Raw genomic sequence first — 16,186 nt, 5'->3', positions numbered from 1 at the left:
TTTAGGCCGGGCGTCACAGTTTTAGGAATCATTTATTATCTGATAACGAGGGCGAGAGAACAAAAGATTTTCAAGGCTTATAGTCATGTGCATGTGTGTGTTGTCAGCATTGAACTGACACTGGTTTACTTCCGTTGTCGGAGAACATTCAAAATCAGTAGTATTCTCCCGTAGATCTAGTACAATAGTCCATTCCACGTGTCATGATTGAGCTGGAGCCTATCCCAGTTAACTTTGTTCGAGGGGTGAGGTACACACTGGACTGGTTTCCAGTCAGTTGCAGGAAACAGAGACAACAGCCAGTCACACTCACAATCACGTTGTACAAAATAGAGTTACAAACCTAGAGCCTCTCCATTCTAAGGCAGAGGTGCTAACGACTACCTCACCGTGCTACAAAATATTCTGTGATATGAATAACACTGGGGAACACAATTTTTGTTGAGTTAGGTCTCACAGCTGTTTTTAACTAATTTTTGGGAATGGAATCCAAAGGTTTTTTAACTATAGAATCCCTGTTTTCTTGAAAAATATGAAATTGAAAATACTGTACTTAACAGATATGGGCTTGTTTTATAAAAAAAAATCAAATATTGACATACAATGAAATATGAAAGAAACAGGCACAGCTGCAATGTTTATTTAACACTATTATGTTTTACAAAGCATATGGCACAAATCCTCTTAATTCCTACTATGCTAGCTTTCTGTTTGCGGATATTGATAGTACTGTCTCAATTGTGTCTGCACAAGCAAGTTGCTACGTAGCTGTAGATGAGTCCAATCGTAATCAGATGGCAAGTCTTACTCCAGCAAATCAGTGGAATTTTGCATATCTGGAGGGTTAGCTGTGGAGAAAAAAACTTGACATGCTAATAAATAAAAACAATTCAAAATCCAATTTTAGAATCAGCATGCCAATGTTCGTTTTAATCAGCAAAAAAAAACTCTTAACTCAACAGAATTTTTTTTTTCAAATTGTTCCCCATTGTAATAGGGTATGAATTTTTTTTATTGCTGCATAAATGAAAAGGAAGATGCAAATTTACTACAATACAGTTAACACTTATTACTTTTAGCTGAATACCAGCTAATAGTACAAGGCAGTTAGATGGAGAGTGATAGAGAATTGTGAGCCGTAGACAAGAAACGTTTATGCAACTACAATAAGATGTCAGCAGTGTTAAATGGCGTGATGCCTCTCTTTATAATGCTGAGTCAAGGTATCCATAAGTGAATATGAAATTGTTGCATCAGATCAGTGCGTTGCTTTCACTCTCCTTTATTGATCCAGTTAGCTAATATCAACTCATGAGTCCTGACATCCACCCACAATACAAACAAAAACTCACAGCTGCCGTGGCAGATGTAATGACAATAATTTATACTTCTTTATAGAATTGTTAAGTACTTGAATTTATCTCTGAGAATAGACAAAAATTGTACACAGGAAAAGCAAGAGAGGCGAGGCTGTTTGGCTCATTTGTTCCTACCAGTATAAAATATTTGACAATGTTATTCCTGTTGTTTCTTTTGTGATGGTCATAGTTATTCAAAATTATTCTTTAGGACCTTTAAAAAGATGCAGCGAGAAGCTATTAGTCATTGGTTTTGTGTTTTTACAGTTGCACAAGTGGTCCCTCAGCTTGTTGTGCACTAGTCAAAGTCCACAAACCAACGTGTGTGTGAGGGAGTAACTTCATAAACTGAAACTGCTCTTCCATCGTAATAATACAACATTCATGCTACAAGGAGTGTATCCACATTTTTTGTTCCCTTACTGCCACAATGTGTTTGCTGTTTAAGTTCTTAATTTGTTTTTTTTTTTGTTTTTTTTTTGGGTTTTGTCCTTGAGCTCTTCGGAAAGAAAAATAGGGCTTTAAGCAGGAGAGTAGAAAAGAATCCAAAGTCCAAAGTCAAAACAGAACAAGGTCCTGAGATACTGTTAGTTAGGTTTGTGCACCTCCAGTGCACAGGTTTAAGTAAAACTGACATGATTTAATTTGCCTCCCAATTAATTACTGTGAGGAAGCTTATCTGTACTGCTGAAAGAAATAAAAACATAACCAAGCTCATTGGTGCCATTCTTAAAATGGGCCACTGAAAACAGCTACACTGTACTTTTTTGCAGGTGACGAACATGTCTCAGTAATTTATTGAACTTTGTAAATGTCAAAAAGACACGCTTGTTCTCTTACCTAAGATTTTGAATATTTATTTACAGTCATGGCCAGTAGCCATGACTATGTAAAAAGACATGTCTTTTTCCCCTGCCTGTCTGACATGAAATCAGACTAAATGTTTCCTGTTTTAGGTCAATTAGGATTACCAAAATTATTTCTCTTTGCTAAATGCCACAATAATGAGAGAATGATTAAATGATTTTTAGTTTCTCTCTCTCTCTCTCTCTCTCTCTCTCTCTCTCTCTCTCTCTCTCTCTCTCTCTCTCTCTCTCTCTCTCTCTCTCTCTCTCTCTCTCTCTCTCTCTCTCTCTCTCTCTCTCTCTCTCTCTCTCTCTATATATATATATATATATATATATATACACACACACACACACACACAGTGGGTACAGAAAGAATTAAGACCCCCTTAAAATTTTCAGTCTTTGTTATATTGCAGCCATTTGCAGATTTATTATTAAAGAAAAACTGAAATATTACACAGCCATAAGTATTCAGACCCTTTGCTCAGTGTTTCGTAGAAGCACCCTTTTGAGCTAAGCCATGAGTCTTTTTGGGAATGATGCAACAAGTTTTTGACACCTGGATTTGGGTATTCTGTGCCATTCCTCCATGCAGATCCTCTCCAGTTCTGTCAGGTTGGATGGTGAATGTTGGTGGAGAGCCATTTTCGGCTCTCTCCAGAGATGCTCAATTGGGTTTAAATCAGGGCTCTGGCTGCGCCATTCAAGAACAGTCACAGAATTGTTCTGAAGCCACTCCTTCGTTATTTTAGCTGTGTGCTTTGGGTCATTGTACTTGTTGGAATGTGAACCTTCAGCCCAGTCTGAGGTCCTGAGCACTCTGGAGAAGGTTTTCATCCCCCACAGCATGATGCTGCCACCACCATGCTTCATTGTTGGGAATGTATTGGACAGGTGATGAGCAGTACCTGGTTTTCTCCACACATACCGCGCGCAAGACTGTGATCGTGGACTTCAGGAGGCATCCTTCGCCACAGCTGCCCCTCATGTTGTCCAGCTGCCTTGTGTCAACCGTCGAGACCTTCAAGTTCCTGGGAATTACAATCTCTCAGGACCTGAAGTGGGCGACTAACATCAACTCCGTCCTCAAAAAGGCCCAGCAGAGGATGTACTTCCTGCGGCTTCTGAGAGTGCACGGCCTGCCACCGGAGCTGCTGAGACAGTTCTACACAGCGGTCATCGAATCAGTCCTGTGTTCTTCCATCACAGTCTGGTTTGGTGCTGCTACAAAAAAGGACAAACTCCGACTGCAACGGACAATCAAAACTGCTGAAAGGATTGTCGGTACCCCCCTACCCACCCTTGAGGACTTGCACGCTGCCAGAACTAAGACAAGGGCGTGCAAAATCCTCTCGGACCCTCCGCACCCCGGTCACCAGCTCTTCCAGCTCCTTCCCTCAGGTAGGCGCTACCGATCAATGCAAACTAGAACTAGTAGACATTCCAACAGCTTCTTCCCTCTTGCAATCAACTTCTTAAACAGCTAACCTATAATTCCATTACAACAAGCTGGCAATTTTTTGACTTGAGTTCGTTGTCACATTTCTGTGACAATTATGTATTACTCGTGCACTCACTGTAGTTGTCTCGCCATGCTGCACTATTTGCATATACTGGCCACTCATGCCAGAGTAGCATCTGCTCCATTTGCACACTGATTGAGGAGTATATGTAACATTTGCACAACCAACATTGTCCCAGATTATTGCACTACTCGTCACTTTAAACCGCATACACTCCTTGAAGTCTCAGCGCCCTTTGCACAATGGTCATTGCACCGGACTATTGCAATATTAGTCATTCGAACTGCTCTAAGTGCTAGAGGACTCTGCATCTTTTTGCAGAATTGTTTTTTGTCCATGTCTTTATGTCTCCAAAGTGTTCTGTAAATTGACTGTCTGTTGTACTAGAGCGGCTCCAACTACCGGAGACAAATTCCTTGTGTGTTTTGGACATACTTGGCAAATAAAGATGATTCTGACTCTGATCAGTATAATCAAACACGACTGGACTCTAATGAAGATGTAGAACCATCTCAAGGATGATCAGAAAAAATGGACAGCACCCGAATTAAATATGAGTGTCACAGAAAAGTGTCTGAATACTTATGGCTGTGTGATATTTCAGTTTTTTGTTTTTTAATAAATCTACAAAAATGTCAACAATTCTGGTTTTTTTCTGGCAATATGGGGTGCTGTGTGTACATTAAAGAGGGAAAAAATAAACTTAAATGATTTTAGCAAATGGCTGCAATATAATAAAGAGTGAAAAAATTAAGGGGGTCTGAATACTGTCAGTGCCCACTATATATATATATATATATATATATATATATATATATATATATATATACACACACACACAGTATACACCTATACACCACACAATACAGTCATGATGCTTGATGCTTGAATGGGTTTGATGCCAAAAAAAAAACTTGACCTAAATGCCCTCAAACACCCTTAAGATGAACTAGGTTACAAGGTAATGTCAATATGAATTAATAATGGAATCAGGGGGTCATAAAAGGAAGCTCAATTTTGACCCAATGATGCTAAAATTGGTCCCAAAGCAAAAACCTGTAAACCTGAGTTACACTATTACTGACTTGGATCAACTGAGACCAACAAACTCAGCAATTTCTTCATCAAAACTAGATACATCTTATATCTCCTGTTGGATCAGAATATGGCAGGACAAGTTGAGGTTGAAAAGGCTGGAGAGTGAGGTCAGGTGGCGAATAGGTGCTGGAGGAAGAGGGCTAAAGTGCATCAGAGTGTCAGGTGAGGAGGACATACTTTAAGTAAGGTCATGTGATAAAAAGATTGGCTTGGCGCTTTGAAGAGGAGGGTAGGAATTAAGGTAGACTTTTTTTCCAAGTTCAGGTGTCACCCTTCAGTTCTGGTCCATGTCTTCAACAATGGGGGTGTTGTAACTCTGGAACAGAGGCTGCATGAAGAGGCCCACGGTTCCCGCCACACATACACAAACAAAGATCCACAGGAAGAGGCGGTCAATCACCATCGCCACGTACTTCCAATCCTCAATGATCTGTAAGGACACAGAGGTTCGTGTTTAAAAAATAAAATAAAAACACCATTGTTGTGTTTTATGTACAGTGTGTAATCTGGTATAATATAAATAAATCTTCAGTGTTTTGTTTAGTTAATTTAGTTTTGTTGGGGTTCACCCCGGTGGACGACAGGGTAGCCTCCCTCCACCTTCGGGTGGGGGGGACGAGTCCTAACTGTTGTTTGTGCCTATGCACCAAACTGCAGTTCAGAGTACCCAGAGTCCATAACGAACACCATGTACAAGCATAAGAGTGTCCAGGACACTTTGCACCAGGACACCTTAGGTGGCAGTTTGATGATCGACTTTGTGGTCATGTCATCAGACTTGCGGCCGCATCTCTTGGACACTCGGGTGAAGAGAGGGGCGAAGCTGTCAACTGATCACCACCTGGTGGTGAGTTGGCTCCGATGGTGGGGGAAGATGCCGGTCCGACGTGGCAGGCCCAAACGTATTGTGAGGGTCTGCTGGGAACGTCTGGCAGAATCCCCTGTCAGAAGGAATTTCAACTCCCACCTCCGACAGAACTTTGCTCATGTTCCGGGGGAAGCGGGAGACATCGAGTCCGAGTGGACCATGTTCCTCCATTGCTAAGGCGGCCGACCGGAGCTGTGGCCGTAAGGTGGTCCATGCCGTCAAGCTGAAGAAGGAGTCCTATCGGGCCTTTTTGGCCTGTGGGACTCCTGAGGCAGCTGATGGGTACCGGCTGGCCAAGCGGAATGCAGCTTTGGTTTTCACTGAAGCAAAAACCCGGGTATGGGAGGAGTTCGGTGAGGCCATGGAGAAAGACTTCCGGACGGCTTCAAGGAAATTCTGGTCCACCATCCGGCGTCTTAGGAGGGGGGAGCAGTGCACCATCAACACTGTGTATAGTGGGGATGGGGCTCTGCTGACCTCGACTCGGGACGTTGTGAGTCGGTGAGGAGAATACTTCGAAGACCTCCTCAATTCCACCGACACGCCTTCCCATGAGGAAGGTTCTCTCATGAGGAGGTTCTCTGATGCGGGCTCTCCTATTTCTGGGGTTGAGGTCACCGAGGTGGTTAAAAAGCTTGAGGTCACCGAGGTGGTTAAAAAGCTCCTTGGTGGCATGGCCCCGGGGGTGGATGAGATTCGCCCAGAGTTCCTAAAGGCTCTGGATGTTGTGGGGCTGTCCTGGTTGACACGCCTCTGCAACATCGCGTGGACATCGGGGACAGTGCCTCTGGATTGACAGACTGTGGTGGTGGTCCCCCCTTTTTAAGAGTAGTAGTCTCAAGTACTCTTGAGTAGTTTTTTCATTGAGTACTTTCTTATTCTTACTCAAGTATATATTTGGATGACTACTTTTTAGTTTTACAACCCTAATTCCAATGAAGTTGGGACGATGTGTTAATGAACATTGTACAGCATCTTGCCATCGTAATGAACACTCTACAGCATTGGACTATTGATAAATATTGCCCACTCGACAACCATTGCAGCCTGGTCATCCTTGAAGGGGGATCCCCCCCATCTTCACTCCCTTCTCAAGGTTTCTTTTTTTTCCCCAAATGGGGTTTTGAGTTTTTCCTTGCCCGATTGGGGGGTTGAGATTAGGGGATTTCGTCAATCATTGCCAACTCTGTGGGCCTGTGAAGCCCTTTGAGACGCTTGTGATTAAGGAATATCCAAATCAACTTGACTTGACTTTGTTTTTAATGGTCCGTTAAAAAAGTAGTCAGGTCCTAATGTACTCGCGTAGTTTTTTCATTGAGTACTTTCTTATTCTTACTCAGTAAATATTTGGATGATTACTTTTTAGTTTTACAACACCAATTCCAATGAAGTTGGGACGATGTGTTAAACATAAATAAAAACAGAATACAATGATTTGCAAATCATGTTCAACCTATATTTAATTGAATACACTATAAAGATAAGGACTTGGAGAAGGTGTTCGACCGTGTCCCTCGGGGAGTCCTGTGGGGGGTGCTTCGGGAGTATGGGGTACCATACCATAAGGGAGAGCCCGGACACCCTGCTGAGGAAACTCATTTCAGTCACTTGTATCCGGGATCTTGTTCTGTCGGTCACGACCCACAGCTCGTGACCATAGGTGAGTGTAGGAACATAGATCGACCGGTAAATTGAGAGCTTCACCTTTCGGCTGAGCTACTTCTTTACCACAACGGACCGATACAAAATCCGCATCACTGCAGATGCTGCACCGATCCGCCTGTCGATCTCCCGTTCCATTCTTCCCTCACTCGTGAACAAGACCACAAGATACTTGAACTCCTCCACTTGGGGCAGGATCTCATGCCCGACCCGGAGAGGGCACGCCACCCTTTTCCAACTGAGGACCATGGTCTCAGATTATGAGGTGCTGATTCTCATCCCAGCCGCTTCACACTCTCGGCTGTGAACAGCTCCAGTGAGAGTTGGCGATCCCGGCTTGATGAAGGCAACAGAACCACATCGTCTGCAAAAAGCAAAAAATACAATACTGAGGCCACCAAACCGGACCTCCTCTACACCTCGGCTGCGCCTTGAAATTCTGTCCATTAAATTTATGAACAGAATCGGTGACAAAGGGCAGCCTTGGCAGAGTCCAATCCTCACCGGTCCTCCTGTATGTTGTGGGGGCTGTCCTGGTTGACACGCCTCTGCAACATCGCGTGGACATCGGGGACAGTGCCTCTGGATTGGCAGACTGTGGTGGTGGTACTCTCATGAGCATTGAAATCCCCCAGCGGAGTCCCCAGAGGGAGTGCTCTCCAGCACCCCCTTCAAGGACTCCAAAAAGAGTGGGTACTCTGAACTGCTGTTTAGTGCATATGCACAAACAACAGTCAGGACCCGTCCCCCCACCCGAAGGCGGAGAGAGGCCACCCTCTTGTCCACCGGGGTGAACCCCAACGTATAGGCACAGAGCCGGGGGGCAATAAGTATACCCACACCTGCTCTGTGCCTCTCACCGTGGGCAACTCCAGAGTGGAAGAGAGTCCAACCCCTCTCAAGAGGACTGGTACCGGAGCCCGACTATATCTAGTCGGAACTTCTCGACCTCACACACCAGCTCGGGCTGCTTCCCTGCCAGAGAGGTGACGTTACACGTCCCTAGAGCCAGCTTTTGTAGTCGGGGATCGGATCACCAAGGTCCCCGCCTCCAGCCACCGCCCAGCTCACATTGCACCCGACCCCTATGGCCCCTCCCACAGGTAGTGAACCCATGGGAAGGGGGACCCACGTTACCCTTTTGGGCTGTGCCAGGCCGGGCCCCATAGGTGCAGGCCCGGCCACCAGACGCTCGCCTTCGAGCCCCACCTCCAGGCCTGGCTCCAGAGGAGTGCCCCGGTGACCCGCGTCCAGCCAAGGGAAAACGTCTTCCTGAATTTTTTAACATCATAGGGGTTTTTGAAGCTGTGCTTTGTCTGGTCCCTCACCTAGGACCAGTTTGCCATGGGTGACCCTTCCAGGGGCATAAAGCCCCAGACAACTTAGCTCCTAGGATCATTGGGACACACAAACCCCTCCACCACGATAAGGTGACAGCTCAAGGAGGGGCCAAAATCAAAGTATTCGATGAAAAATTATTTGCAGATTTAAGGCACTTCCTTTCAAAAGCCTACCCCTTCATCGTCATCCTCACTCTTCATCTTGTCGGCAATGTAGCGCACGCCATCCACGGCATCCTCCACATCAATGCTGCTTTTCAGTGTCGTCCTCTTCCTGAACTCTGTGTTGTCGGCAAAGTCGCTGAACGGCCAGCGTTTGGCCGACTCCTCGTTGACGTAGAAGGATGACGAGGAGTCTGCCAGTCCCACAGAACCTGTCCCCGCATCTGCACCCGCTTTCTTCTCAGAGTACGATTGTTGTTGGTATTTTTTCCGGAACCGCTCACGTATGTTGGATCTGCCAGGTCTTCGCATGAAAAGATACGAGGGAAGTTGATACATAAAGATGCGTTTGACCCAAGGAGGCATGGTGTGCGTACTAGGGGAGCGATGGTGGACGTTGAGCACACAAACACTGGTGACGATGGAAAAGGTGACCAGCACCATAGTAAACATCAGGTACTTCCCGATCAGAGGCACTGCTAAAGATGTGGGTGGCACAATCTTTGAGATAAGAAGTAAAAACACAGTGAGGGCCAGGAGCACAGAGATGCAAAGCGTCATCTTCTCACCACAGTCTGATGGCAGGTAGAAGACCAGAATGGCCAAAGATGTGATCAGGATACAGGGGATGATCAGGTTGATGGTGTAGAAGAGAGGTTTTCTCTTAATGATGAAGTCATAAGTGATGTCCAGGTACCTGATGTCATCTGGGTCTTCATTCTTGCGTCCTGGCAGTGACACAATATCCCACTCGCCGCTGGGTTTGAAATCGTCGCGGCTGGCAAAGTCACTCAGGAGGATGAGGTCGATCTCAGTGTGGTCGTACGTCCACGAGCGAAACTTAAGGGTGCAGTTCTGCTGGTCAAAGGGAAAGTCGCGGACTTCAATCTTGCAGGCCGACTTGTAGATGGCGGGAGGGAGCCAGGCCACCTCGCCATTGTTAGAGACCACAGCATTGGAGTAGAAGGAGACTTCATAGGTGCCGTCAGCACTGGGAGAAAGACAAGGAAAGATTTAAAACGACATCTAAATAAAGCACATCACTACAATCCAGCCTGTATCGCTATAACATTACCGCACACCTTTGATTGTCTATCTACTGCGACAAGTTCTTGTTCTATGATGTACAGTATAAAACCTGGAAGGTAATGAACTTGCACTGGTTCCCATTCCACCGAGATGTGATTTTAAGGTTTTGTCACTTCCTCATAAAATACTACGTCTTCGCACCTTCCTATCAGGCTAACTTAGTGGTTATGTTCTATCTTGAGCCCTGCGCTCACAATATTCTAGTCTTTTTGTGACTCAGACAGCTGAAAAGAAGTCAGTAGGTTCTAGAGGATTTTCTACATAGGCCCCAGTACTATGGAATGCCCAACCCATTGAAATTAGGGTGGCTAGCTCTGTGAAAATTTTAAAGACTTAAGACTTATTTCAACATTGCCTCACTACCTGACTCTGGACTTTGGCATGTCTAACTGGCGCTTCTCTTCTCTCCTGCTCTCTCGAGAGAGGTGGGGTACACACTGAACTGGTCGCCAGCCAATCACAGGGCACATAGAAACAAACAACCATTCGCACTCACATTCACACCGACAGGAGATTTAGAGTCTTCAATCAACCCACCATGCATGTTTTTGGAATGTGGGAGAAAACTGGAGTGCCCAGAGAAAACCCTTGCAGGCACGGAGAGAACATGCAAACTGCACACAGGGGAGGCCGTATTTCTTCCCGGGTCCTCAGAACTGTGAGGCAGACGAGCTAACTAGTGCAGATTGTAATGGTGTTGGTGAAGGAAATAGGGGTGATGAAGAAGTGATGGGTAAGTACGGCATTCAGGAAAGGAACTTGGATGGACAGATGGTGGTAGACTTTGCAAAAAGGATGCAAATGGCTGTAGTGAACACTTTTTTTCCAGAAGAGGCACGAACATAGGGTGACCTACAAGAGCGGAGATAGAATCACGCAGGTGGATTACATCTTGTCCAGACGATGTAATCTGAAGGAGGTTACCGACTGTAAGGTAGTGGTAGGGGAGAGTGTGGCTAGACAGCTTAGGATGGTGGTGTGTAAGATGACTCTGGTGGTGGGGAGGAAGATTAGGAAGACAAAGGCAGAGCAGAGAACCATATGGTGGAAGCTGAGACAGGACGAGTGTTGTGCAGCTTTTCGGGAAGAGGTGAGGCAGGCTCTCGGTGGACAGGAGGAGCTTCCAGAAGACTGGACCACTGCAGCCAAGGTGATCAAAGAGGCAGGCAGGACAGTACTTGGTGTATCTTCTGGCAGGAAAGGAGAGAAGGAGACTTGGTGGTGTAACCTCACAGTACAGGAAATCATACAAGGAAAAAGGTTAGCTCAGAAGAAGTGACACTGAGAGGACCGAGGAGAGGCGAAAGGAATACATTGAGATGTGACATAGGGCAAAGGTAGAGGTGGCAAAGGCCAAACAAGAGGCATATGATGACATGTATGCCAGGTTGGACACTAAAGAAGGAGAAAAGGATCTATACAGGCTGGCCAGACAGAGGGATAGAGATGGGAAGGATGTGCACCAGGTTAGGGTGATTAAGGATACAGATGGAAATATGTTGACTGGTGCCAGTAGTGTGCTAGATAGATGGAAAGAATACTTCGAGGAGTTGATGAATGAGGAAAATGAGAGAGAAGGGAGAGTAGAAGAGGCCAGTATGGTGGACCAGGAAGTGGCAATGATTAGTAAGGGGGAAGTTAGAAAGGCATTAAAGAGGATGAAAAATGGAAAGGCAGTTGGTCCTGATGACATTCCTGTGGAGGTATGGAAGCATCTAGGAGAGGTGTCTGTGGAGTTTTTGACCAGCTTGTTCAATAGAATTCTTCAGAGCTGTGGGAGCTATAGAGGAATAAAGTTGATGAGCCACACAATGAAGTTATGGGAAAGAGTAGTGGAGGCTTGATTCAGGACAGAAGTGATTATTTGCAAGCAACGGTATGATTTCATGGCTAGAAAAAGTACCACAGATGCATTATCTGCCTTGAGGATGTTGATGGAAAAGTACAGAGAAGGTCAGAAGGAGCTGCATTGTGTCTTTGTAGATCTAAAGAAAGCCTATGACAGAGTATCCAGAGAGGAACTGTGGTACTGCATGCGGAAGTCTGGAGTGGCAGAGAAGTATGTTAGAGTAATACAGGACATGTACGAGGGCAGCAGAACAGCGGTGAGGTGTGCTGTAGGTGTGACAGACGAATTTAGCGTGGAGGTGGGACTGCATCAGGGATCAGCCCTCAGCCCCTTCCTGTTTGCAATTGTGATGAATAGGCTGACAGATGAAGTTAGACTGGAATCCCCGTGGACCATGATGTTTGCAGATGACATTGTGATCTGCAGTGAAAGCAGGGAGTAGGTGGAGGAACCGTTAGAAAGATGGAGGCATGCACTGGAAAGCAGAGGAATGAAGATTAGCCGAAGTAAGACAGAATATATGTGCATGAATGAGAGGGGTGCTGGGGGAAGAGTGAGGCTACAGGGAGAAAAGATAGCAAGGGTGGATGACTTTAGATACTTGGGGTCAACCTGTTTCTTCACTTCCTGACCACACTCACCATTGCTCTGGACAGCAATGGTGAGTGTGGTCAGGAAGTGAAGAAACAGGTCCAAGCAGGTTGGAACGGGTGGAGGAAGGTGTCAGGTGTGTTATGTGACAGAAGAGTCTCTGCTAGGATGAAGGGCAAAGTTTATAAAACATTGGTGAGGCCAGCCATGATGTACGGATTAGAGACAACTGGAAGCAGAGCTTGAGGTGGAAGATGTTGAGGTTCGCTCTCGGAGTGACCGGGTTGGATAAAATTAGAAATGAGCTCATCAGAAGGACAGCCAAGGTTCTATGTTTTGGAGACAAAGTTAGAGAGGGCAGACTTTGATGGTTTGGACACGTCCAAAGGAGGAATAGTGAGTATATTGGTAGAAGGATGATGAGGATGGAGCTGCCAGGCAAGAGAGCTAGAGGAAGACCAAAGAGAAGGTTGACGGATGTCATGAGGGAAGGCATGAGGGCAGTTGGTGTTCGAGAAGAGGATGCAGGAGTTAGGCTTACATGGAAAAGGATGACGCGCTGTGGCGACCCCTAAAGGGACAAGCCGAAAGGAAAAGAAGGACATCATCTTCTTTATCATCATCTTGAGACAATGTATTTATTATTGTGAGACTGTTTCTGTGGAGGCGGCAAGGTGGACAACTGGTTTTCACATCTGCCTCACAGTTTTGAGGACCTGGATTCAAATCCTGGCACCGCCTGTGTGGAGTTTGCATTTTCTCCCCTTGCCTGCGTGAGCTTTCTCCGGGTACTCCGGTTTCCTCCCACATCCCAAAAAGATGCGTGGTAGGTTGATTGAAGACTGTAAATTTCCCGTAGGTGAGAATGTGAGTGCGAATGGTTGTTTGTTTACATGTGCCCTGCGATTGGCTGGCGACCAGTTCAGGGTGTACCCCGCCTCTCGCCCGAAGATAGCCGGGATAGGCTCCTGCACGCCCGTGACCTTAGTGAGGATAAGTGGTACGGAAAATGAATGAATGTTTCTGTGCATATTCCATAGTTATTTAATAGTTCCATTTAACATGTGCATGTTCAGTGTTACAGAATGTTGTCATCCTTGGGGAGAATTTCTGTATCAGAACAAACTGTAACAGCATGGCAGGCATCTCCCCCACACCTGCTTCCAATGTGCTGAGACGTTACTTGTGACTTGATCTCACCGAAGCTACAGGCGATACATTATTGATATGTGGGCTATCAATTATATAGTAGGCTAATAATCCAGCATCACATTCACTTTCGAATGCTAGGAGAGGTTGGGGCACGGTGCGTAACTTCAAACTACACTAAAAATGAGTACCTCCTTCATTCTGCGACCTCCAGCCCCATCATCTCTTATCATATGGCCTCAGGATCCATTTTGCTTTGTTGTGCGGTCTTAACGTTGACTGGTAATCTGTCCTAATTAAAGTTTCATGGCTACGAGGCGAGTATAAACAGTGGTGCACCACCGCTGACCACAACACACGTGAAGCATATCCCTACAACCAGATTAGCTGGACCCATCTCCCATTTTTAGTAGATTGATTGATTGATTGATTGATTGATTGATTGATTGATTGACATTCCCAAGAGGCAGCATAGTATTGGTCTTACAATTTACTACACCAGTGATTACTAACATCCATGTGTGGCGGTGTTGATTCCCTTGACAAACACCCTATTGGATTTAGTCGATTGGTGTGGGGCCACTCTCTAATTGCTACACACAGTCCTGATTGATGGCTATGTTATCTTCTTGCAGTGTCCTCTGATTGGCACTCAAATTCTGTCCTGTCTTGTCCTGTCCTGTTTGCTATGCTTCCGGTCATTCTCTTTGGGCGTAGCACTACCTTCCCAATTCACATCCTGTATACAGGTCAATAGCACTCAAAAGTGAAAAGCCTTTTTCTAATTTCCCTCACAAAAAGAATAAAGTTTCTATCTGTCTGTCTGTCTATCTATCTATTACTATATCTTTGGTGTCCTCATCACAATCACTCAACAGTCATTAAAATGTAGCAAAATAGACAAACTCCATTCGGTCTAATTATATGTGGCCACCCTTTTCCACACATATGAGTAGAATGATCTCGTAAAATGTGTTTCTTTTATTTTATACCCCTTTTTTTCACTGGATGTATGTGATTTGGGCAAGTCCAAGACAATGCTCTGCTACCTACGGTGTGTGAAATAAGTGGTTAAATGATAATAAACACCACCCTCCCCCCCAAAAAAACAAAAAACTCACATGGTATTATCATTCACAGCAGGTTATTTGATAAAACAGGTGGATTATGTATATTCTATTTTCATGATGGTATTGAGTTTGAATTAAATAATACTATTTTTGGACTGATTGAAAATGATCCAAAAATAGTATAATTAAACTGTAAGGCAAAAAAAGAAAATGTGAATAAATTTCAAATTAAACTGTGAACCATTTTCTACACCCAAAATATCTCAACATCCTTACTATATTCTCATTAAAATTCATGTCGGTGTTAAAAACAAGCAATTATTACAATAGCAAATGCACCAAATTATTGCAGTCCGTATAACTACTATGATGTATGGATGAACACAAAGCAAAAACGCATAACGATTGAGATCTTCTTTCAGCAAACTAGTGGTAGTTCATCCCAAAGTGTAACAAAATAAATGACCTTTCGGATTTGACCAGCGCCAAAGTCTCATTAGTCTTTTATCCCTTGAAATACAAAATTCAATTTTGACATTATTATCCTAAAAGAGGTGTGAGACAATAAGAGGATAGGTGTGTGGACTAAGCGGATATGAAAATCATTTTAGAAAAATTGCTGTGTGTCCATCATTTAGTTTCACAAGAAGTCAGTGTAGCCTTACTTGTTGTAGAGGACGATGTCTGGCAGCCAAATGTGTTGTGTCGGGAGGCGGATTTTCTTGATGCCATCATACTCATCGGGGTCCCACATTAATCTGTAGTCGTTCCACACCTGATGATTGTTTCAAAAGAAGTTATGAAGAATACAGAAACACCACATGTATCTTTATCCTCAACCACACAACCAGAAATTCTGCAGCAAAACACTATGTACTGGGGTGTTAATTCTTTATCAGGTACTCAATGAAATATTCTAAAGAAATTAATTGGAATACATTCCAATTTTGTGACTATTTACAAAATGTTTCACAATTTTTTTAAACATGAATAACCCAAGAGTTGAAAAGTTTAGAATTCCACTAATGTTTTCATGAAAACTTGCCTTACGACTCACACAAAATTTGGGATTCTTACAAGAATTCAGCTCAGCGAATGTCAAAGGATGAACTTTGCAGCAGTGTTTTGCTTTTTCTTTGGCTTTTGGGGACTGTACCAGACTGTATCTCGACCAGAGATAGCTGGGATGGGCTCCAGCACGCCCGCAACCCTAGTGAGGCTAAGCGGAACGAAAGATGAATGAATGAATTAATGTATTAGGCTACAGATTTTCCCAATTACAATGTGTCTTTGTTGGTTGGCTGGTAGGACGCACTATCTTGTCAGTGTGCTGATTTTTTGGGACGATAACTGAAACGAGTGAGTGTGATCACACACGTGCACACACAGGATACATGTAAGTGAAGACAAAGCCAAGAGAAGACCAACCTGAGTGAGCCAACAGTTGGTGGTCATGATCTGTTCCCTCTCATTCTGAAACACACACAGACTGAAGGTTCACATACAGCTCCTGATGCCTCTTAATAAAAATGCTTTTCAACCGCGTCATCATTATCATTATTTTAGAAGGCACGGCCGA

At 44.5% G+C, this 16,186-nt stretch overlaps 1 protein-coding gene across 1 annotated transcript in view; it reads right to left on the bottom strand.

Moving 5' to 3' along the window:
• Positions 1 to 1,346: 1,346 nt before the first annotated feature.
• Positions 1,347 to 16,186, bottom strand: part of LOC133485016 (neuronal acetylcholine receptor subunit beta-2-like) — a 35,038-nt gene continuing 20,198 nt past the window's right edge. The window contains exons 3-6 of the mRNA XM_061788318.1: positions 16,036 to 16,080; positions 15,273 to 15,382; positions 8,872 to 9,850; positions 1,347 to 5,257 (exon numbers count right to left, since the gene is read on the bottom strand). Of these exons, the coding sequence (XP_061644302.1) occupies positions 5,102 to 5,257; positions 8,872 to 9,850; positions 15,273 to 15,382; positions 16,036 to 16,080 (1,290 nt within the window). The 3' untranslated portion in view covers positions 1,347 to 5,101. The remainder of the gene's footprint in view (positions 5,258 to 8,871; positions 9,851 to 15,272; positions 15,383 to 16,035; positions 16,081 to 16,186) is intronic.

The sequence above is a fragment of the Phyllopteryx taeniolatus genome, chromosome 10 (genome assembly GCF_024500385.1).
Source record: "Phyllopteryx taeniolatus isolate TA_2022b chromosome 10, UOR_Ptae_1.2, whole genome shotgun sequence".
NCBI lineage: Eukaryota > Metazoa > Chordata > Actinopteri > Syngnathiformes > Syngnathidae > Phyllopteryx > Phyllopteryx taeniolatus.
Note: the sequence above shows the minus strand (reverse complement) of the source record. Positions and strands in the feature narration are given on the sequence as shown.